The sequence below is a fragment of the Salvelinus alpinus genome, chromosome 23 (assembly GCF_045679555.1).
Source record: "Salvelinus alpinus chromosome 23, SLU_Salpinus.1, whole genome shotgun sequence".
In the NCBI taxonomy this organism is placed as follows: Eukaryota; Metazoa; Chordata; class Actinopteri; order Salmoniformes; family Salmonidae; genus Salvelinus; species Salvelinus alpinus.
The window spans coordinates 20,346,179-20,370,369 of record NC_092108.1 but is presented as its reverse complement, the minus strand read 5'-3'; the positions used below and the strand labels follow the sequence as shown (position 1 = coordinate 20,370,369).

General features: G+C 43.2%; 3 protein-coding genes across 4 annotated transcripts; 2 read left to right on the top strand and 1 right to left on the bottom strand.

The window, feature by feature from the left end:
• The first annotated feature begins 1,398 nt into the window (after positions 1-1,398).
• LOC139550516 (peroxiredoxin-6-like) lies at positions 1,399-9,724 on the top strand. Its single transcript, XM_071361453.1, has 5 exons — positions 1,399-1,557; positions 7,596-7,752; positions 7,909-8,055; positions 9,038-9,184; positions 9,448-9,724. The coding sequence occupies exons 1-5, from the start codon at positions 1,466-1,468 to the stop codon at positions 9,574-9,576; spliced, it is 672 nt and encodes a 223-aa protein (XP_071217554.1). The 5' UTR covers positions 1,399-1,465; the 3' UTR covers positions 9,577-9,724.
• Positions 9,725-10,512: 788 nt separating this feature from the next.
• On the bottom strand, positions 10,513-20,001 carry fggy (FGGY carbohydrate kinase domain containing). 2 transcript variants are annotated; one of them, XM_071361451.1, is made up of 16 exons: positions 19,865-20,001; positions 17,352-17,558; positions 17,026-17,137; positions 16,742-16,893; positions 16,529-16,617; positions 16,300-16,415; positions 16,006-16,134; positions 14,967-15,070; positions 14,471-14,578; positions 14,040-14,101; positions 13,412-13,565; positions 12,658-12,732; positions 12,283-12,403; positions 11,923-12,017; positions 11,264-11,325; positions 10,513-11,021 (listed from the first exon to the last, which is right to left on the bottom strand). In XM_071361451.1, the coding sequence occupies exons 2-16, from the start codon at positions 17,547-17,549 to the stop codon at positions 10,943-10,945; spliced, it is 1,656 nt and encodes a 551-aa protein (XP_071217552.1). In that variant the 5' UTR covers positions 17,550-17,558; positions 19,865-20,001; the 3' UTR covers positions 10,513-10,942. The 2 variants fall into 2 exon arrangements, with proteins under 2 accessions (XP_071217552.1, XP_071217553.1); XM_071361452.1 differs by lacking the exon at positions 12,658-12,732.
• Positions 20,002-21,950: 1,949 nt separating this feature from the next.
• LOC139550514 (transcription factor Jun-like) lies at positions 21,951-23,796 on the top strand. Its single transcript, XM_071361450.1, has one exon. It carries the CDS (start codon positions 22,326-22,328, stop codon positions 23,289-23,291), a length of 966 nt encoding a protein of 321 aa, XP_071217551.1. The 5' UTR covers positions 21,951-22,325; the 3' UTR covers positions 23,292-23,796.
• Positions 23,797-24,191: the final 395 nt, after the last annotated feature.

The window sequence follows — 24,191 nt, the reverse complement described above, 5'->3', positions numbered from 1 at the left end:
CTTAATTAGAGGAACGCAAAACACCTGCCTCTAATTAAGAGCCATACCAGGCAACCCTAAACCAACATAGAAACACACAACATAGAATGCCCACCCAAAACTCACGCCCTGACCATCACACACATACAAAACAACAGAAAACAGGTCAGGAACGTGACAATTTCACATTCTCTACTGGTTGAAATTAAGTCTCATTTGATGAAATAGTCCACGAAGAAGGTAAAGAACATGTTGGAGCGGTTCTGGGCGGGAGACCTCTGACAGTGGAACAAAGTCTTCACAATCTGGACCAGACCCAGGTCCAGGAGTAGAGCTGATGATAAGGGGAGGGGGAAGAGAGAAACAGAGTGAGCAAGGAAGAGTTGTTCAGTCAACAGGATGTTTCAAGTCGCCATACCACAAGTGTCATGGTAAAATATTGGCCCATACAAGGTTCTAAAGAGTCTTAAAAAGCAATTGATAGAAGGCCATCAATTGCCCATCCTGGGAACTCTTCCACTAGGAAAATATGACAAACCCTTAAGAACATTGATACCGTTATAATCGTGAACAGCCGCTTCTGTATTTCCTTTGGCTCTGCAGAGGTGACACTGTCAGCAGGTTAAAGGCAGGGAACTTTCCATGGGCCCTGGTATTTGGCAAAGGCCCACCGCCATGCCAGCTACTACAGACCGGCTCGATGATGGAGCCACGATTAAAAGGGATACTGCTCTTTGCCTACCACAGAACGCAAAATGAATTGGCGGATATGAATGTAATATCAGACACTTTCGTGAATTGATTAACTGTTTGCCAATTATGCAGCTCTGTGTGTGACATTGTCCACACCATTAACCTAATGCAGCTTTAAAGGGTTGGTTTCACTGCGGCGTAAACAGTACAAGGTGCTGATGAACAAGGGCACGGATTGGCCAGTGATCTCCACCAGCCTCACCAGGTGCAGAATTCTGCCACGGGAGGAGTCCTCAAAGACGCACACCTCTAGCCGCTTGGAGAGCCACAGGTTGCTGGCTAATAACAACCAGTATGTCCCCGGGGCTCGGCCCACCCAGTCTCTGGAGTGAGACTCTGGGTTAGGGCGTTCTAATCACCTGTAAAAGCACACTGGACAGGTATATAGAACATGCGAAAAAATGACCATAACAAGCGTTCTAATCACCTGTAAATGCGGACTGGACAGGTGTAAAGAACACGTGTAAAATGTACTATTGACACTTGAAAAAAGCAAGTGAAAAATAATAACGCGTCCAAGTCACCTGTAAACGCTTTTTATAAATAGTTTTTGTATTTTTATCACCTATAAACGAACACTGGACAAGTGAAAAAAATAACGTCTACAAAAAAAATGACATTTGACAGTTAAAAATGATAATTATAAGTGGTTAAAACCTGTTCCGGGTTAGACGATTTGAACCTGCTGTCATCAGTATGCTGCTACTGGAGCGCGCGGGTCTTCATTGCGACCATGCCAGGACTACTGCTAGGAGATGAGTTTCCTAATTTTGAGGCCGAAACCACTAACGGCAAAATTAAATTCCACGATTTTTTGGGTGACTCGTAAGTAATTTTAAAGGCTGATATGACATCGATTGAAATCACGTGTTGGCATTTTGGAAGATACTACCTGAGATTCCTGTTTTCCGTTATATAATTGATGTTCTCTTTTCGATTTCACTATATCATTTGCATTCAATAAGGCACCTGTTTCTAAAGACATTAGCCCTGAATCATTCACTTGTAAAAATAAAGGTTTAGTATAGTTTGGCAAAGGTCGTAAGGTTGATTATGCTGATAGCTGTCATGTCCTACTGTACTTTCAAACTGTGTTGGTGTGAATTTGAATCTGATACCTAACGTTATTGGGTATAGCGAGGATGCGTTGGCATCAATTTTTTTCGTAGATATAATAATAAACAGCTATTCTCCCCCTATTTGAATAATATTTAGACATGTATCTTTACTTATGGTCTGTGGTTTTATTTGATCTAGGCCAGTTGGTTGTGTCAGTCTAACTAGGTTGAGACGTCAGAAAAAAACTGCTTGCTTGCAGCTCAAATCATTTGTTCTCTAAACCCACTCAATGAAAACGCTGACAACACTGAAATGTCAGTTGCTGCAACAAGACAAGATCTCTGTGGGCACACTTAAGGCCGCCTATATTTTTATTCTTGGTTCTTTTCATGATCAAATAAATCTTTAGGCTGCTTGGCATAATCGGGTTTAATATCAACATGTTTTATTAAATTGTATTAAACATTTCATTATTTCTTACTCTAAAAAAACAATAGTGCTCAAATAATGTATGCAATGCAAAGACAAACTGTATTAAAAATCCAGTATTTTACAATTGGCTCAACAAGCAGCCAGGGCCAGGCGTGTACTGATGCATAGAATGGAAGTGTTTTGAGTACAGCACCAAAATAGTAGGGTGGTTAAGCTGATAAATCGTTCACTTTTTGATAAAAGCACCACATTTGGCAGAAATGCAGATTTATGTACCCTGAAAATGTGATGGACAGAGGAAGATACAGAGAGATGGAGAGATTAGTAGGGGCCTAGCATAGGAATGTCAGCCTTTCTGCCCCGCTGCTCCTGTGTTTCTGTTTTAGTGGAAGCTGTAAAATTTGACTCAATCGTTCACTTTGTGATAAAAGCACCATATTTGGTACAGAGGTAGATTTAGGTACCTTGAAAAGATCTAGATATGGAGCCACCCCAGATTTGGTCCTTGGGGCTGTGGTTGCCATCTTACAAAATGCCCCACGACTGTAACATGAGTTTACAATTCAGAAGGACTGTTTGAGGTAAAGGCACCAAATTTGCCACAGAGCTAGATTTATGGACCCTGCAAAGATTTAGATATGGAGTCACCACAGATTTGGCCCCTGGGAGCTGTGGCAGCCATTTTACTAAATTACTACAGACTGACCCACTATTTCACAAACCTTTAATCTACAGTGCATTCAGAAAGTATTCAGACCACTTTACTTTTTCCACATTTTGTTACATTACAGCCTTATTCTAAAATGGATTAAATCGTTTTTCCCCCTCATCAATCTACACACAATACCCCATAATGACAAAGCAAAAGCAGGTTATTAGACATTTTTGCAAATGTATAAAAATAAACTGAAATATCACATTTACTGAAGTATTCAGATCCTTTACTCAGTACTTTGTTGTAGCACCTTTGGCAGCGATTACAGTCTCGATTATTCTTGGGTATGACGCTACAAGCTTGGCACACCTGTATTTGGGGAGTTTCTTCCATTCTTCTCTGCAGATCCTCTCAAGCCCTGTCAGGTTGGATGGAGAGCGTCGCTGCACAACTAAACTCATCAAAAGAATAAACGTCCTCTCGCGGTCAACTGCGTTTATTTTCAGCAAACTTAACATGTGTAAATATTTGTATGAACATAACAAGATTCAACAACTGAGACATAAACGGAACAAGTTTCATAGACATGTGACTAACAGAAATGAAATAATGTGTCCCTGAACAAAGTGGGGGTCAAAAAACTAAGTCAGTATCTGGTGTGGCCACCAGCTGCATTAAGTACTACAGTGCATCTCCTCCTCATGGACTGCACCAGATTTGCCAGTTCTTATTGTGAGATGTTACCCCACTCTTCCACCAAGGCACCTGCAAGTTCCCGGACATTTCTGGGGGGAATGGCCCTAGCCCTCACCCTCCGATCCAACAGGTCCCAGACGTGCTCAATGGGATTGAGATCCGGGCTCTTCGCTGGCCATGGCAGAACACTGACATTCCTGTCTTGCAGGAAATCATTCACAGAAAGAGCAGTATGTCTGGTGGCATTGTCATGCTGGAGGTCCATGTCAGGATGAGCCTGCAGGAAGGGTACCACATGAGGGAGGAGGATGTCTTCCCTGTAACGCACAGCATTGAGATTGCCTGCAATGACAATAAGCTCAGTCCGATGATGCTGTGACACACCGCCCCAGACCATGACGGACCCTCCACCTCCAAATCGATCCCGCTCCAGAGTACAGGCCTTGGTGTAACGCTCATTCCTTCGACGATAAACGCAAATCCGACCATCACTCCTAGTGAGACAAAACCGCGACTCGTCAGTGAAGAGCACTTTTTGCCAGTCCTGTCTGGTCCAGCGACGGTGGGTTTGTGCCCATAGGCGACCTTGTTGCCGGTGATGTCTGGTGAGGACCTGCCTTACAACAGGCCTACAAGCCCTCAGTCCAGCCTCTCTCAGCCTAATGCGGACAGTTTGAGCACTGATGGAGGGATTGTGCTTTCCTGGTGTAACTCGGGCAGATGTTGTTGCCATTCTGTACCTGTGTACTGGATGTACCAAACCTGTGCAGTTGTCGTTGCCATCCTGTACCTGTCCCGCAGGTGTGATGTTCGGATGTACCAATCCTGTGCAGGTGTTGTTACACGTGGTCTGCCACTGCGAGGACGATCAGCTGTCCATCCTGTCTCCCTGTAGCATTGTCTTAGGCGTCTCACAGCACGGACATTGCAATTTATTGCCCTGGCCACATCTGTAGTCCTCATGCCTCCTTGCAGCATGCCTAAGGCACGTTCACGCAGATGAGCAGGGTCCCTGGGCATCTTTCTTTTGGTGTTTTTCAGAGTCAGTAGAAAGGCTTCTTTTAGTGTCCTAAGTTTTCATAACTGTGACCTTAATTGCCTACCGTCTGTAAGCTGTTAGTGTCTTAACGACCGTTCCACAGGGGCATGTTCATTAATTGTTTATGGTTCATTGAACAAGCATGGGAAACAGTGTTTAAACCCTTTACAATGAAGATCTGTGAAGTTATTTGGATTTATAGTTATAGTTTATATTCAGGTCTCTCCAGAGATGTTCAATCGGGTTGAAGTCCAGGCTCTGTCTGGGCCACTCTAGGACATTCAGAGACTCCTGCGTTGTCTTGGCTGTGTGCTTAGGGTTTTTGTCCTGTTGGAAGGTGAACCTTCGCCCCAGTCTGAGGTCCTGCGCCCTCTGGGGCGAAGGTTTTCATCAAGGATCTCTCTGTACTTTGCTCCGTATATCTTTCCCTCAATCCTGACTAGTCTCCCGGTCCCTGCAGCTGCAAAACATTCCCATAGCATGATTCTGCCACCACCATCCTCCAGATGCTTTGCATTCAGGCCAAAAAGTTCAATCTTGGTTTCATCAGACCAGAGAATCTTGTTTCTCATCGTCTGATAGTCCTTTAGGCAACTCTGAGCAGGCTGTCATGTTTCTTTTAATGAGGAGTGGCTTCCGTCTGGCCACTCTACCATAAAGGCCTGATTGGTGGAGTGCTGCAGAGATGGTTGTCCTTCTGGAAGATTCTCCCATTTCCACAGAGGAACTCTTGAGCGCTGTCATACAGACAATCAGGTTCTTGGTCACCTCTCTGACCCAGGCCCTTCTCCCCCGATTGCTCAGTTTGGCCGGACGGCCAGCTCTAGGAAGAATCTTGGTGGTTCCAAAGGCCATCATCCCAGAGTCGCCTCTTCACTGTTGACGTTGAGACTGGTGTTTTGCGGGTATTATTTAAGGAAGCTGCCAGTTGAGGACTTGTGAGGAGTCTGTTTCTCAAACTAGACACTCTAATGTACTTGTCCTCTTGCTCAGTTGTGCACCGGGGCCTCCCACTCCTCTTTTTATGCTGGTTAGAGACAGTTTGCACTGTTCTGTGAAGGGAGTAGTACACAGCATTGTACGAGATCTTCAGTTTCTTGGCAATTTCTCGCATGGAATAGCCTTCATTTCTCAGAACAAGAATAGACTGACAAGTTTCAGAAGAAAGGTCTTTGTTTCGGAACATTTTGTGTCTGTAATCGAACCCACAAATGCTGATGCTCCAGATACTCAACTAGTCTAAAGAAGGCCAGTTTTATTGCTTCTTAAATCAGGACAACAGTTTTCTGCTGTGGTAACATAATTGCAAAAGGGTTTTCTAATGATCAATTAGTCTTTTAAAATGATAAACTTAGATTAGCTAGCACAACGTGCCATTGGAACACAGGAGTGATGGTTGCTGATAATGGGCCTCTGTACGCCTATGTAGATATTCCATAAAAAACAGCCGTTTCCAGCTACAATAGTCATATACAACATTAACAATGTCTACACTGTATTTCTGATCAATTTGATGTTATTTTAATGGACAAAAAATGTGCTTTTCTTTCTAAATCAAGGACATATCTAAGTGACCCCAAACTTTTGAACGGTAGTGTATGTAAATAAGCTATTTCTGTTTTGTATTTTTAATAAATGTGAAAATATTTCCCCCAAAATGTTTTCGCTTTGTCATTATGAAGTATTGTGTGTAGATTGATGAGGGGGGAAATTTATTTAGTCAATTTTAGAAAAAGGCTGTAACATAACAAAATGTGGAAAAAGAGAAGTCGTCTGAATACTTTCCAAATGCACTGTATAAAAGTCATGGCTTATACTTCTTTGACTTTTGTAAAAGTCATGGCCTATACTTATTGGCCTGAATCGGTTTAAAATGTTTAACACAGTACAATATAATGAGTACATAGGGAAATACAGCAGTTATCTTTTGTAGGAAAAATAATATTTCTGAGACTGTGTATCGGAGGTGAGTTAGAACGCTCTATAGATGAGGTAGCCCTGCCTGCGACAACCAGCTTCGGCCCAGAACAGAATATTATTTTGGTCTACTGGTTAAGACGTTGGGTTCCTGAGAAAATGGCTACTAAAGCTACTTTGCAATGCAAGGAGCAAATACACTAACTTCAGCTGTACCTGGGAAAATATCCCCAACCATTGAGTTGGAATAGTTCACAATTGCTGTGGACAACAAATCTCTCAAGCTGTAATATATTTATTTCAACCAATTTCATGATCAGAAGTATGACCCACTAGTTTTTCTACTTGCATTTGAATATGTTCTGCTATTTCAACAAAGTAAAGGCTATGCCACAGTTGGGTATGCCATGGACTTCTGGTGGTGACTGAGGCAGCATCGGGTAAATGTGTCCTTACTGCTCCCTAAGGGACCTCTAACAGTGAAGGGACCTCTAACAGTGATGGCTCCCTATCTAAATATTTTCAGGATATATAAATTGAACTCTGCCAAATTTGGTGTTTATCAACAACAACAACAAAAATGACTTAGTAACTACAATATTGTGTTACCAACAGTGGCCATTTTGTAAGATACCTGCCATGGCTCCCAGGGGCCAAATATGTGGTGGCTACATATCTTAATCTTTTCAGAGTCAATAAATCTAGCACCGTGACTAATTTGTTGCCTTTTCGTCAAAGCAGTACTTCTGAATTGTAACATAGTGTTACAGTCGAGGGCCATTTTGAAAAAGGGCTGCCACGCCCCTCAGGACGCAAATATGTGGTGACTCCATATCTAAATCTTTACAAGGTACCTAAATCTACCTCTGTACCAAATGTGGTGCGTTTATCACAAAGTGAACGATTGAGTCATATTTTACAGCTTAGCTGCTCCACTAAAACAGAAACACAGGAGCAGGGAGACAGAAAGGCTGACATTCCTATGCTAGGCCCCTACTAATCTCTCCATCTCTCTGTATCTTCCTCTCTCTCCCTCTGTCCATCACTCCCCACCTCTCTCTGTAGCTGGGGTATCCTGTTCTCCCACCCCCGTGACTACACCCCTGTCTGCACCACAGAGCTGGGCCGAGCAGCCAAACTCAGTGACGAGTTCAGCAGGCGCAACGTGAAGATGATCGCCCTGTCCATTGACAGTCTGGAGGATCACCGTGGCTGGACCAAGGTATAGGCTGTTCCCAAATGGCACCCTACTCCCTTTATAATGCACTACTTTTGACCAGGTCAAAAGGGAATAGGGTGCCATTTGGGACACCCAGTTTTGAGTGTGTAAACCAATGACCAGTGTTTAGTAATGGACGGCTGTGCTGTGGTCCTGTAGGACATCTTGGCCTACAACGATGAGGAGTCTGGCTGTGCGTTCCCCTTCCCCATCATAGCAGACAATCAGAGGGAGCTGGCAGTGGCCCTGGGCATGCTGGACCCAGATGAGAAGGACAAGGACGGCATGCCCCTCACTGCCCGCTGTGTGAGTGTCAAAACATGCATGCACACACACCTACACAGGTACAGACAAACAAAATACACACACTCTCAGCCACATTTTCTCTCGCTTTCTTCCTGTCAGTATCTCTCTCTACCGGTTCTCAGTTTCGGGTAAGTCATTGCCCACCATGAGATCGTCCTCTTTCTGGTGCTCTATTTTCCATAAACATTACTTATTCATGCTGATGCAAACAGCCTACCTTCACTGGCTAGTATGAGTTAACTACCCCTCCCCCCAAGCCCCACCACCCCGTCTGGCAAAAACACTCACTACCTCAGCCCCTTGCTGCATGATGTAATCTTTTTATATGAATCAGTGAGGGTGATATCACTGCATGATGGCTGCCTGTTTGTGAACACAGCCCTTATCTGCTACACTCTCTCACTCTGTCACACACACACACACTTTCTCGCCTGCTAACCATTTGCCATGTGAGTAAATGCATCCCCAGTGGTGTAAAGTACTTAGGTAAAAATACTTGAAAGTACTACTTAAGTAGTTTTTTGGGGTATCTAATAATATTAATAAAAAAATAATATTTTTTTTACTCCATACAGTTTCCCCGACACCCAAAAGTACTTGTTATATGATGAATGCTTAGCAGGACAGGAAAATGTTCCAATTCACACAAGTCTGATCTGATCTGGCACTCACTAAATATAAATGCATCGTTTGTAAATTATACATTTTAAAAACAAGAAAATGGTGCCATCTGCTTTGCTTAATATAAGGAATTTTAAATTATTTATACTTTTACTTTTGATACTTAAGTACATTTAGAACCAAATACTTTTAGACTTTCACTCAAGTAGTATTTTACTGGGTGACTTTTACTTGAGTAACTTTCTATTAAGGTATCTATACTTTTACTCAAGAATTACAGTTGGGTAGTTTTTCCACCACTGCTCAGCCCCTACCTGCCTAATGCCATCCCACCAAAGTGTGACATGTTTTTATGTCTCAGGTTTTTGTGATTGGCCAAGACAAGAAGCTGAAGCTGTCCCTGCTCTACCCTGCCACAACGGGGCGTAACTTTGATGAGATCCTGAGAGTGGTCGACTCCCTTCAGCTCACAGCAAAGAACCGGGTGGCCACCCCTGCTGATTGGCAGGTCAGTCAGCCAATCCCTGTTAAGCTCTATAGCCTGACAGTAGAATTTGCAGCATCCTTCAGGAAGTATTATCAGTCAAATATAAATGGAAGCTTGAGTTACCCAATAGACAATCAGGTAACATCATCATTCATCACACAACTATTTTTATTGTTCTCCAAACACTTAGAATCTATTGTCAGTCCAATATCAATTGGCATGCCACTTATGCCCATTTCTATTTTCTCTGCTAACTCCCCTTCTCATTCCCTCTCTCTGTCTAGCCTGGTGAGCGCGTGATGGTTCCTCCAAACATCCCTGAGGAGGAGGCAGCAGCCATGTTCCCTGCAGGGGTCTACACCAAAGAGCTACCTTCAGAAAGGAAGTACCTGCGCTACACACCTCAGCCATGAGGGGCAGCAGAGGATCACACCTATAGTCACACAGCCTCCCACATTTACATTTACATTTAAGTCATTTAGCAGACGCTCTTATCCAGAGCGACTTACAAATTGGAACGTTCATACATATTCATCCTGGTCCCCCCGTGGGGAATGAACCCACAACCCTGGCGTTGCAAGCGCAGGGAGGGAGATGATGAGGACAATGAAAGGGATTGCCATTCTCCTTACGATGGTGGAGTGCCGATCATATCACAGATTGACTGGTAGCATTTTGCTGATAATATGGTGTCAGGACGTGTTCTTGTTGCATTTGTTGTAGTACTCGCATGTTCAAAGACACATAGCTGACAACTCAATTTATTGAGTTGAATGTGCAGTTGTCAGGTTTAAGATGTATTAAATACTTTGGACAGGTGTGCTGCCTTACTTCTAATAGTGAGACGATTAATAAAATGCCTTCAACAGCAACACAGCCTTTAGTTTCAAGGTGTTGGGTTCGAGTCCCGGTTGGGGCTAACCCTGAATTTGCTAAAATAACAGTCTCAGCCCGCCGCCACGAGAGACTATATGTGACATAGCTGGACAGAAATAAATCAAATACAGGTCTGGTTGGTCCAGGATGTTCTGCCATTGGGTCTGGACGTGAACCAGTCCTGTTAACTCAGCTGTGTGGGATTTGAGCATTCCTCTGTGTCACCAGGGCAACAGAGGAGATTATGGTCTTTGATCCTGTACAGCACAGGGAACAGGAACACACATTCCTCTACGGCCTGCTTGGACAGCAGGAGACAGAGAGGTTAGAGATGTGATAAGAGGAGATCAGAGAAATAATGTTTGTGATAGAGAGATCAAAGAGAGGACATGAGATAGGGATTCATGATAGCAAATAGGCCTAGGTGTGAAAAAGTGACATTGGGCACAATTTCAAATTCTTATAAACTTGCATAATATTTCAAGATGACTGTTTTATTGCTTTTCACAGGCTGACTTTCTGTCAGTGCCTTTTGAACTCTTCAGTGTCCTGTGGATGGTACTGTAGGTCATATTAGATTTTCAGGCCAGGACTTCACATCTTAAAAACTGGAAAATTGCATTCATTTCCTACATCTTCCCCCATGCGTCAACTCAAGATGGATAGTGTTACCACCATTTTGCATTTGATAAATCACGTTCGAGTTCAGACTCTTTTCTCCTAATCGGTGTATTGGGTATCTGGGTCCAGCTGATTTTTGGAATCAACTCATTTGGGGTGTCTGATATCATAGTCGTATCCACAGTCTCTACTTGATATTGCATTCAGTGTAATCCAACCTCGGTGTTGGGATTACTGTCTGCTATTTCAACCGGTTAGACAGTGGCACCTCTTGGTTCTCAGTCAGTCATTCATAAGGGCCATGTACTCCCTCTGGTGGACATGGAGGCGCAGGAACACAGAGTGCTTCTTCCTGTAAAAGCTAAGAGAGAGAACACAGTTCCTCTAGTCAGATACTAGAACATTATAAAAACATTATTAGAATGACATCATTAGAACAAAATTACAAACTGACCTGATAAAAAATATACTTTCATATATCAGTAGTGATGTTTCCAACATTAATGTTAATTCATCATTGTACCCAGCACATGCCTCCAGCACAACCCACAGATGTTTTACCAATGAAACCCAACACTGATGCAGGCCAGTCTCTCTTCTCACCTCCAGAGCTCGTGGTCAGGCTGAACAACTTTTCCCACTTTGGCCATTTTCTCCATCGCCTCCTAAAACATGCATTCATAAACCAAGCAGTGATCAATAAATCATACACATTGAGTTTTGATCTGGAGAGCTGAGGTCGAGAACAGCCCATGACCTGGTTTGAAAAGGGAAGGCTCAACTGTCTATGAAGTTTGTGACATACAGTACATAGGCAGTACAATTCTCCTTTCCTGCCCTTATAGTTATCCTTCTGTATAAGCTCTATAGTTCACACTGCCCTGTCATCCCTAGTCCGTCATCCCTAGCTCAAATCCTCAGACAGCACCAACTGCATGAGCAGTTATGACTCCAAAGGTGCGACCCAGTCCAAACAATAATGGGTGGGCCACTACCCGGTGTTCAGAGGTATGCTGCTGAATGCCACAGAGCAACACCCCCAGAGCCCTCTCTTTAGATAGCTATCTAGCCACCTCCATGTCATCTCACCAGACTTTGCACAAGTCTCCTCCTTGAGACACAGCAAGGGAATCTATGCATTTCTCCTTTACCTTAGTTCCTCTCCAGTAGATGGTAGTATGGAGTCAGGAATGAGCTGCTATGATGTCGAACTAAATATTCTACTGCTGTGTTTATTGTGTATGTGTGTGTTCTGCACTCACCAGTATGGAGCTATAATCATGGGAAGCACAGGCACCTAGGACTGCTGCTCCCACCAACACAGCCTCTGTCTGGGCAGGAAGCACCAAGGGCAACCCTGAGGAGACAACACGCAGTATTGTTACATCCCTTTATAAGCACTCTCTCAAGATATTTTACAAATAAGGAATTAATAGGGGTGTTTAACTCACTCTCTTCATAATGAGAAATATACATTTCTAAATAATCATTCAGAAGCTCAACTGAAATAATCTAGGTCAGTTTTCAGTGGGGGTGTTTCTCAAGTTCAGGTTAGGTACAACTTCCCGTTTCACACGTTTTACAGCTGCTGGACACAAACTAGATCACCCTCCATCACCCACCTGTGGCATTGGCGTGAATCTGCACATAAAGAGGATTCTTACTCAACCCCCCACACAGGAAGAGGGTTGTGATGTCATGTCCTGCCTGTGTCATGGCCTCTAGGATATGCTGGGTGCCCAGCTGAAAGGAGAGAGGCAGGAGGGGATTGTTGCGATATAAAACCAATCAATTAATCTAATTAGTTTATAAAGCCCCTTTTACAACTTACAGGGAGGACGTACTCCTCTGGCTATCATAACCACACACAATCATTTAGGATAGGATAATCTAGGTACATATTTCAAGTAATGTGTGACATGTTTATATTAAATTGTAGTATTCAAGCTTTTTGGGGTTTCAGAAAAGCGCTATGGATTATTAGTTGTGAAACTCACAGCCAGTGCCTGTACAGTAGCAAGGTAAAGCAGGGCCAGGTCATCCAGGGTCTGGGACAATGGCAGCCCAACCACCTATACACACACAGAGCACCTTCAGTACCACTTAGAAAAGCTTTGTTGGGCATTCATAAAGGATTCATAAGATCTAAATAGATGCTTCACAAATCATTTATAAGCAAAGTCATACAGGTCTGTCATTTTGACACTTTGGCTTAAAAGCCTTCATTGGCTTTTATATCGTGTGATGACATTTGTTTCTGAATGATTTCTGAGCTCAGAGGGTCAGAGCCCTAGCCTGGTCCCAGATCGGTTTGTGCTGTCTTCAAATCAAATACCAATAAAATAAAAAGTATTTGTCAACGGGTGTAGTCTTTACCGTGAAATACTTGCTTACAAGCCCTTCCCAACGACGCAGTTTTAAAAAAAATATTATAAAAAATGTTTTCACAAGAATTAAGCTATCTATATACAGGTATTACCAGTACCAGTTCAATGTGTAGGGGTTCCAGGTATTTGAGGTAAATATGTACATAAAAAGCAGGGTGACTAGGCATCAGAATAGATAATAATAATAGTAAAAATAAAGACTAGAGTAGTGGCAGCATATGATGTGTGTGAAAGTGTGTATGTGTGTGTTGCCAACTCCTATTGTCATTGTCCTTGCCCAATGATGATAAGACTAGGCAAGATAGCATAAACAGATCTGGGAGCAGTATATCAGAGCCCTGAGCCAGAGGTGGTCTCTCCTCACCGCGCCCCTCAGAGTGGGGTCTGCCAGGGGGGAGCGGTTGCCATGAAAGTCTGGCCAGACGTGGAGGCTGGAGGCCAGCAGCTCTACGGGAGCCCCCAGGTCTTTAGCCATGGAGGACAGGTGTCTGTTCAGGTAACTGTAGATATGCTCCCCACTGCAGGGAAATATAGGTGATATGTTACACTTTTTGAAACCTACTTTGTATTATGTTGCTGATTGACAGTTCTTTGTGTAGAAAGGTGGTTTCTGATTGGGAATTTATTTTGTAAAGTGTATCAAGTAATTGACTTCTCAGCTGCTATTGGAACTATGTAATGCCTTCGAGCAATAGTAAATCAATCATTTTCTCACAACAGAAGACGGCACAAAAATGTAAAAATGTTTACGAGCGAGAAAAACTGGTTTTCCCATTGCCCAAGAAGTTTGTCAATTGACATGCCAGGACAGGTGATAACAGACAGTTACACTGTGCTCTTAGTAGGTTAGTGTGTTCATATGGATTCTGATCATTCTGGGCCTACATATCTGGATAGAGTATGCGGTTCATATTAAGTGTGTATTCTGTACTATTCCATGTGAAATGTATGTTGTTGTTTCAATGGATATGATTTTGCTGTAAATAGCTGACCCTTTCACCGCCTGCTCCTGTAGCTGGGGGTAGGCTACATGACCTTTCACCACATGGTCAATCTGAGGTAGGAGAAAAAAAGATACATTATGGTTTTGTGGATCTGGTTTGAGCAACCCTAGTCATCGAGGCTTACTGTGTTAGACAGTTCTCAGTGTATAATGCATATGTAGCAGATTACTTCAGGTCACAGTTCACACATGGACAAAGTCACAATTACAGGGTTGAGGCAATGCTGGTTTTCTTTCTCTCCTTCTGAGCAGGAGACTGAGACACCAGGTGTATGGGTTCTTGGGCCAATCGGTGACATGAATTGATCAATTAACTACTGGGTAGAGAAGAAAAAGCAGCAGTTCTGCAGGGCCATAGACCAGTAGTTGAATAGGCCTGGTCTAGTAGAGTAGGACCCAGGGGAGCAGAGCTGAACTGACCAGTCTTCCAGTAGCACTCTGTCCTCCCTCGTTGAGCCACAACTCAGGCACCATGCCGGACAGGTACGGTCCCCACACACCCGGTACAAACAGGGGCCCCTGGCTGATCTGAACACATGGGGACAGAATAACACATAGAGGCTTCAACACAGCATCAGGCCCCCTCACCTCCCCCTACTAGAGCTAGATGTTAAAGCTCATGACACTAGACTCCAGCTGAAGGATTCAAGAGGTTGCAGCAGGTCAGGGTCTACCCCTCATGATTGGTCACCAGGAAGGACTGCTGACGAATGGCATTGCAATACTATTCGCCATGCTAGATAAACATACTTGGCTAAGATGCAACCTGGGTTGTGGGTTGGATTCCTGCATGGGCCCCACATACTTAATATGTCTGTCACTGTCAATGTTCTGTAAGTCACTTTAGATCAAATTTGCTAAGTGGCACATATTATATTATATGACAACAAGAGCTGTTTAAGTCTAACCAACTCACCGCCATGTGACAGGAAGATGTTCCACAGATCATGGCCATGCGTGACGTGATTGGCTGGTCCTCACAGGGCAGGGAGAACCCCCTCACGTCTGCACCAATCACACCTGGAACCACAAAACACACCATATTCTCATTATTTACATGGTTAAAAATGTGGGTAGGTCATGTACCAAGAACATTTGTACAATTACATTTCTGTCAAGTACAATATGTTGTGGAAAAAATGTATTTCTCAAATCCCCTGCCTACTTGACATTTCCACTACGTTTTGACCTTTTGCAAAGTTCACTGAGAATACCCAAAACACATGTATAAAAACAAAATAAAAAAATGATTCTAAGTTGTTCCTGCCATAACCTGCCCGTTGGAAGCTGTGCACAAGGCTTCTACTTATTCTCTTTTTATCACTAAGAACACATTGGTTTGACAAGCAGAATAAAACATCCTTTATGATTCCAAAACATGGGTTTTATAATAGCCAATGGGGAGAACTGGGCCACAAAATGGAGGATTGTTAAATCAGTATCTTCACTCTTTGAAGTGGGTCTGTAACCTCCATGGTGGAATATAGTGTTGACATTTACTGCTGGGATAATGTTTGCCAAGCTGGTTCTAGTTTTAAATGTTGGAGGAGGTGGGGAAGAGGAGTCACACAGAGGTGAAGGAGCAGAGTGCATGTACATGTCTGACATGTACAAAAGTTTAGAACAGCACGGAGAGCTTTAAACTTTCACGTTTGACCCCATGCAATTGTAATCAGCAGAGGTCCCAGCAGGAGTCAAAAGTCGAAGTTCATGAGCAGTTTAACTGCCTAAACGAAACCAGATGACCATGGTCTGGTTAGGTGACTCATCCAGGTGATGATAATAAACTCAAACAAACTGAGCTGCTCATAAAAACATCTTCAGTTGTAATCTATATTTTTATTATATTCTCATCTATAAATTGTTAGCGGCAATATGAAGCACCAGTGGTATTCGCAAAAACTATTTTGTGACTACAAATAAAAAAACAGGAGGCCCTTGGAATGAGTGTCTACCTAGGCCTCCAGCGTGGGCATCGATGAGGGAGGCTCCCACTGCGGTGCCCGTGTCCAGCCCCAGTTCGGCTGCAGCTTCTTGGGTAAGGCCTTCTCCCACTGGGCTCCCTGGACAGCAGGTCACACTGCCTAGGTGGGTGTGGAGAAACACACATTGGCTGCAGAGAACAACCACAGGTAGGTACTCCCATTGAGAAACCAAAACCAACCAGTGCTGAGTTTGGTATTTCTTATTTATCTTTAATTTATCCAGGAAAACTCCCTTGATGTTGAAAACCGGTTCACTCTGCTCACCTATTTTGGAATGGTCGTTTTCCAGTAAGTCCTCCAAACCAATGGCTGTCCAGAAGCTGGTGTCCCATTTTTCTGTGGGGCAATAGGTCCACTTACAGACCACAGTACATAAGGACCTGAAGGATAAGGGAGAATCTGTCTGATACACACACTGGGACTGGTCAAGATACACAAACACGCACACACATAAACCCCTCCTACCCCTCTCTCCTTCTGTTCTAAAGCTTACCTGGCCAGAGAAGCTGTGGCTTTCCAGGACAAGAAGTCAGGGAGGTCCAGAAAGTGGGCAGCGTCCCTCCAGCATGTCGCTCTCAGGTTCTGACCAAAGAATTATGGGTAGGGGGAAAATTACATAAAAACAGGGCAATAAACCTCAGCACTAGCCAATCAGCGGTGTCCAACAATAAAACTGTCTGTTGACTTATAGTGGGTGACCTCTAACCTCTTTTAGCCAGAGCAGCTTGGGGGGCTGCATCTCTGGTGACATTACCCCTCCCACCCTGCTCAGGACCCTGTGGCCAGTGCTGGTGATGCGTGCAGCCTGCTCTGCAGCGCGATGGTCCATCCACATCACCACGTTCCTCTCAGCCTCACCTACACACAGGGTAACAGAGAGGGGAGGAGACATTTTGACAAATACGTAGTTGAAACGTTGGACTCAATAACACTGTGAGCATTCAACAGTGTTAGAGTATTCTATCTATTTTTAATAATTCTCTCACTCACCATCCTGGTTGACAGCTACAGGCTGAAAGTTCTGGTCCAGGACCACTAGGGAACAGGTGGCATCAAAACCTACCCCTCTGACCTGATTCCTCTGCACTCCCTGGGTCACTTTCTGTCATAGGAATATGGTGTTGGTTACATGTTGATGTTTATGTTTTGTATTGCTGCTAAATATGAGAAAACATTGCAAAACTGCAAAAAGTATTCAAAAAGGTCTTAGAGTTAGACATCATACTAATCTACGCCAATAATTAAAGAAATTCCAAGAGAGTACATCACTTTGCAGAGCACTTTAGTCACACCTGAACACAGTCTCTAACACCTACCCGGACTGTGCTACAGCACTTAGCCCAAATGTCAGTGGATGACTGGACATAATGGTCTGAGTGAGGTTTCCAGATGGTGACCATCTCCTCTGCAGTGGTCTTTACTTGGCCCTCCCTGGTGACTAGAGCAGCCCTCACACTGGCTGTCCCCACGTCCACCCCCACATAGTACCACTCTACTGAGTCCGACCCAGCCATGTAAAACACCTGCAGGACAGAGAGAGCGGAATCATTAAAAATAGATCACTGGTGAAGAAGGTTTTTATGACATGTCTAGGGATCTGTTTTTAGACATGCATATAGGTTATGGTCTAAAAGATTAAATCAAAACATACAAACCTATTGTGTTTCTCTAAAAAATATATATAAGAAATAGTCAAGGTATGTTACTTTCTAAATGTAATCCGTTACAGTTACATGTCCAAAATTGTAATCAGTAATGTCACTTTCGGATTACCCAAAATCAGTAACGTAATCTAATTACATTCCGTTACTTTTAGATTACTTTCCCCTTAAGAGGCATTAGAAGACAAAAATGTATGTTACCAATTGAACGACATCTATTGCAGGATAAATCAATGTTAAAGTTTACATAGCTGGCCATTTATGGACGTTAAATTCTACTTTATGGGTTGGTTATGTAGGCTTCTTCTAACCCATCGCTTTCTACTACATATAATAATACGATTAAATTATATCTTTACATTAAAAAACCAAAGTCTATCAGAATTCGAGTCATCCCAATAAATGTTATATCCCTTGATCTTCAAGAATAGGACTTGCACACTTAAACAGCATGGCTACCATTGCATTCTGCAGCGATACGCCATTCCATCTAGTTTGCGCTTAGTGGGACTATCAGTTGTTTTTCAACAGGACAATGACCAAACACACCTCCAGGCTGTGTAAGGGCTATTTGACCCAGAAGGAGAGTGATGGAGTGCTGCATCAGATGACCTGGCCTCCACAATCATCCGACCTCAACCCAATTGAGATGGTTTGGGATGAGTCGGACCGCAGAGTGAAGGAAATGCAGCCAACAACTACTCTGCATATGTGGGAATTCCTTCAAGACTGTTGTAAAAGCATTCCAGGTGAAGCTGGTTGAGAGAATGCCAAGCGTGTTCAAAGCTGTCATCAAGGTAAAAGGTGGCTACTTTGAAGAATCTAAAATATATTTTGATTTGTTAACACTTTTTTGGTTACTACATGATTCCATATGTGTTATTTCATAGTCTTGATGGCTTCACTATTATTCTACAATGTAGAAAATTGTAAAAATAAAGAAAAACTCTTAAATGAGTAGTTGTGTCCAATCTTTTGACTGGTACTGTATATATATATATATATAATTTATGAGTCCAAAATTGGATGTAGCAAAGTACAGATTGCCCCTTAAGTCTATAAAAAGTGTGCGAGTTTGAGCACGTGTCCATTAGGCTTATGTTTTTTGTTTATCAGCATGAATTAGATTGAGCAATAAAAGCCCCATTTATATTCCATAGGCTGGGATCCCCACTATGCAGCTGTTGCATGAGCGCATTTTTCACAGTCTGTCCACTGGCTTCAAAAACGATGATTGATAGGCAGCTTAAACTTCTTGAATTGAACCATTATTGGGTTCAAATACACATTTAGATTTGTGAACAGCCATCCACAACAACCAGAATCCGTAAGGCGCAAATAGCTAAATGAGCGAGCAGGATTCACATCAATGCACTGTGTAGATATCAATAATAAGTGGCATCCGTATCGCCGTAGACTACACCACTGCTGTCATCCTTCCCTCCAAGCGTTTATTCAAGTTGGATCATCTTTGGATGCCGACAGCAGTCGCACCATTGGAAGACATAACTTGGACTGTAGCCTACAAAAACCTATTCCTGCTCTTTTCCCGCGATCCATCAAACCCATTTGGTGTGTCATCATAGTAGTCTCTGACTTCTGGTCAGACTCGCTCAACTGGAACAAATTAAAATGTTCGCCTTTTTTCAATGGTGTTTTGAATGTCATTGGAAAACAGAGAAGTGTCAGATTTTTTTTTCGCAAACATCCTTTCTGAATTTAAATGTAATCCTCGAAGTAATCCTCGTTTTTCAAAAGTATCTGTAACCCAATTACAATATTTTTGCTGGTAATGTAACGGATTACAGTTACCGTTTTTGTAATCCTTCACATGTAACGGATTACATGTAATTCGTTACTTCCCAACCCTGGAAATAGTGTACTACGCATAAAACAGTATAGATAGCTATTCACTAGCAACGGGATCATGTCGCTTTCCTGTTGATAGAGTGTGAAAGTACTAAAAGCATTGCACTATGCGTGAGTGATCGTTGAAGTGATACAATGTTGCTTTTACATTTTTTGGAATCAATTTGTTATATATAATTCCGGTCTCGGTTCAGTCTGCTACATTTGATAATTCATGGTGTAAAAAGCGACTCGCTAAACATTTGATTGAAACAGGGTCAACCCGACACGAAACTTTAACAACTTGCTCGATACATTACCTGACCTCCAAGATCACAATTTATGTCGATAACTTCCACGAAATCACTCTTTGATGATTAGCGAAATGTACTTTGATTTCCAACGGAACGCGTTAGTGTCCAAAAATGGTAAGTCGTTGTGGTCTCGCATAGCAGGCCAGGCAGCGGGGGATCTCTTTGGTTTGTTCAACTGAGAGTTTGTAACACTGGCAGCTCGTCATTGTACACACAAAAATCTGAATTTACACTAGCCCACTAAATCAGATTTACAATTTTAGTTTAATTTCTAAAGTGAGGATATCATGAAACCCCTATTTTATTAGAGGGAGAATAGAGGAAGGAGAAGACAGAGAAACAGAGCAGCAGGACAGGAAGAAAAAGATGGTCCTTAACAAACACTGTAGACATGTTTAACACACACACGGGTTAGTGAGTAATCTAACTTTCCTCTATTTATGATCAACGCATGCTAAGTGAACTCTCCACATTTTGGTCTGGGCAGAGCACAGACAGGAAGAGTGTTTTCATGTACTGAGGGTCCATCGCTACAACAAAGGACAGCTTGTAGCAGCTGGGCCGGGTTCTAAACTAAACTCTTGATTAGAAACCTCCATGCAGTGGAAGCAGCTGGCTGAGCCAGGGGAGGAAGGTGGTGTTATCTAGAGGTTACCCATCAGGCCACTGGACAGGAAACAAGGACAGAGAAACAGGAAGTATGGCCGGGTCAGCGGTAGGTTGATAGGAAAATTCCCCGCTACAGTTATAAACACAGGTGCGTGCTGGGGGAAATGTGTAAACCTTTTTTATCTTCTATAGGGAGCTGCTGCTGAGGGACTGCTGTGAAACTAGCCTCAAGTACTACTTGCTTCATAGAGAGAATGCATGAGTGTGTGAGAGAGAGAAAGAGAGAGAGCATGCGCACATGTTTTTGTTTTTTGGCCTGTGTTCATCTGGTGTGTCCCTGTGACTGTGTACATGCTTGTGGGATTGGAACGTTGTCATTGAACCCATTTGTTGTTAGTATCATTATTGTGACAGGAGGAACAGACTTTCCTAAATATTCCAATCTGGAATTCCAAGTGAAGGTGTCAAATACCTTCAAATGGTGGTGGTTGTTGTGCCGTCAAGGCAACCTGAGGGCAAGCATGTCACTTCAGGGTTAACCTCAGTTTGTGGCCTGTGGCTGAGGTCTGTCCACTTATTTATAGTCAGGGTTAAATAGAATGTGTTGAATATTGCAAGGAGTGAGCAGACAGAGTTAAAGCTCACGGCAAGGCCCGAGCAGAGACACAATACCAGCACTATCAGTCAGACAGTTTGCTTGAGACTGAGGAGCACCTCTTTGAAGCCCATTGAGCTCTACTGGAACTCATATTGCACATGAAAGTCATAAATATAATAAACCATAGACTACATCTATTTGGGGAAATATATAATGAAAAATAAAGTTACAGACTTGGCTCCACTTTACATTCAGGAATGGTAATACCTAGGCTATGTAGTTGCATGGTAGTAACCGTGTAATTACAGTGTAGGAAGGAACACATTGTTGCTACAGTTGCTTATTTGTTATACCTATACTCTGTACTCTAAACACCCCTTAAAATGTGAGGCACAATGTTCTATTTGATATTCACTTGAACATCATCATTCCCCTTCATAACCAATGCATAAAGTATCACCTGAAAAACAAAACAGCCCCCTGCCCCCTGCCCACCATCACTCTGTCACACGCACCAGAAGTATATCACAGTTCCATGCTTTCACCCACAAAGTCAAAGAGCAAAAGAAAGAAAGCAAATATTGTGAAAGCTGATTTTAAAAGGTAATCTGGTCAACCTGACTGAGATTGGGTAACAAAATAAAGCGGGTAAGAAGATATTCAAAAACAAAACGTAATCCCAGAGGACAACGTTCCTTTTACTGCATTACCTAATCCCATCAGCCTTTGCGGGAGGCGGGAATATGGCTGGTTGTCAACGCAACGTGCATGTCATTAAAAAAGTAACGCCCATCACATCATCTCAAACCAATAGGAAGCCTGATACATGACATCATTGTTATTTTCAGTATAGCAGCAGCGTAGAAGTGGATAAAGTTCGTCTCCACGTTGGAAGTGGTAGAAACTACATTGTGTCGAGTCAGACACAATATCTGCTTAGAGAAGAAAAACCTTATTTCAATAGGCGAATCGAATATTTTTTAAATCCTAATTGAAACAAAGACGCCTATCGATTGAGGAAGTAAAGTTATTTTGTTTGTTTGATACTATTATTTTATAAAGTCTCAAGAAAAGTTTCCACATCGGACATCAGGAGTTGTCCTCCGAGTTGAAATTCGAAAACTACTTGTCCGAAGACTGTAAAAAGATTGGGGACATCAGATTGCAATTTATCACTCCATATTGTTTATTGTAATTTCGACCTTTGATGTTTGGATTTTTATTCCAGCAATTATATTCGCGATAAAGACCCGTCAATTGATGCCCACCAAGATGGAAGCTACATTATATGACGAATCTGTAAATGGTCAGCAAGGCGCAGTGGGCGGATATCATGGGTTTAACCCGAAAACCCTGAAGCAGAGCATGACACTGAACCTCAACGACCCTAAAATGTTTAAACCTCATCTGCGGGCGAAAGCTATCGACATCCTGACATCCCCTGATGTGGGATTATTAAAACTGGCTTCCCCTGAATTGGAAAGGCTTATCATCCAGTCCTGCAATGGGCTGACGACTCCGACCCCAACTCAGTTCCTCTGTCCCAAGAACATCACCGACGAGCAAGAGGGTTTTGCCGAGGGATTCGTAAAGGCGCTCGCGGAGCTTCATTATCAACAGCATATGCCCAATGGCAGCTCAGACGCTCAAGCCAATGCTGCCAACGACATGGAACCCTCATCTACTGTGTCGGACAGTCCTATACCCTACAGCTGCACCGTGCGCCCCGAGCCACCTGAATACACAAACTTGGGCACTTTCAGTCGGGCTGTCAGCTCTGCGTCGGCACTTAACGGCGACAGACACTCCTCCGTTAGTTACACGGCCGTCCCGTCCCAAACCCACATCGAGCCCCAGCGGCCACCCCAGCATCCACGGCTACATCATGCTCGGCTACAGTCATTCAAAGAGGAGCCCCAGACGGTGCCCGAGATGAGCGGCGATACCCCTCCGCTGTCTCCTATCAACATGGAGAGCCAGGAGCGGATAAAAGCCGAGAGAAAGCGCTTGAGAAACAGGGTGGCCGCGTCCAAATGCCGGAAAAGGAAACTGGAGAGAATCTCGAGGCTGGAGGACAGGGTCAAAAACCTGAAGACCCAACACACAGAGTTGGTCTCCTCTGCCAACGTGCTCCGGGACGAACTGGCACTGCTCAAACAGAAGGTCATGGACCATGTTAACAGCGGGTGCCAACTCATATTAACGCAGCAGCTCCAGGCGTTCTGAACGGCCAAAGACTGCGCTTTGAGCGAGAGACATTTCCTTATGGGACCAAACGCAGCTCCTAGAGGCGTGATACATTACTTTGTCTTTGCGCCTGACAGAGTGGGGACAATATAAACTTATTCGTGGAATAATTAGGCTAGTGGTGGCCAAGGCCAACAAACAGTGCCAGTGCCTGTTGCCCTATGAATTGTCTAGTATGTAAATAGTCCAAGTCTAGCACTGAGTTTTCTCACCAGCAACAAGTTGTACAATGTAACACTATATGAGACATTGCATTATTGACACACCTTGTGAAAGGACTGACTCACAGGTGTGTGTAGGCTAGGCTACTAGGACTGATACAACTTCCTTACTTTCTTAACATTTACACATTAATACCATTTTGTGAAAGGGGTATAACAAATGTTAGATCTGAATTAATACTTTATCATAACTGTTTTTATGCCTTTTATGCAAAATGTATGTATAAACGACAAATATGTGGAATAAAACTTCTCATTAAGGATATTGTCGCGGTTATAATTACTCAGAAGGGGGTTTTCAATGTCGTTTAATTGACAGGGAAATAGCTCAATAGTTCAGCCTAGGATGAACAGTGAATTAATTCAATGTTTGTTGACAGTGAAATATGACAGACAGACCATTGAGTCACTTCTGTGTAGTGTAATCGCTTGGTAGTGGACCGTACTCCTCGACAAACGATTGGACGACCGTGTCGGAAATGAGCAGCAAGCAAGCCATATATGGCAAGAGAGCTCTGTGAGCAGCTACCTTGTCTATGACGGATGGGTGTTGTAAACACTCTTTTCACGGCACTTTGATACCCAAGTTACTTTTTCGTTGCAGGTTAGGAGAATTAACGTAGCAGGTTATGGTTAGGAAAAGAGGTAGGATTCGCGA

Coding starts and splice junctions, on each gene's coding strand:
- LOC139550516 (XM_071361453.1), top strand. CDS start 1,466: ATGCCAGGACTACTGCTAGGAGATGAGTTTCCTAATTTTGAGGCCGAA. Junction 1,558..7,595: donor CACGATTTTTTGGGTGACTC/GTAAGTAATTTT, acceptor CTCTCTCTGTAG/CTGGGGTATCCTGTTCTCCC. Junction 9,185..9,447: donor CCACCCCTGCTGATTGGCAG/GTCAGTCAGCCA, acceptor CTCTCTGTCTAG/CCTGGTGAGCGCGTGATGGT.
- fggy (XM_071361451.1), bottom strand. CDS start 17,549: ATGGCTGGGTCGGACTCAGTAGAGTGGTACTATGTGGGGGTGGACGTG. Junction 14,102..14,470: donor AGAGTGCTACTGGAAGACTG/GTCAGTTCAGCT, acceptor CTCCTACCTCAG/ATTGACCATGTGGTGAAAGG. Junction 12,404..12,657: donor CTACTGTACAGGCACTGGCT/GTGAGTTTCACA, acceptor CTCTCCTTTCAG/CTGGGCACCCAGCATATCCT.
- LOC139550514 (XM_071361450.1), top strand. CDS start 22,326: ATGCCCACCAAGATGGAAGCTACATTATATGACGAATCTGTAAATGGT.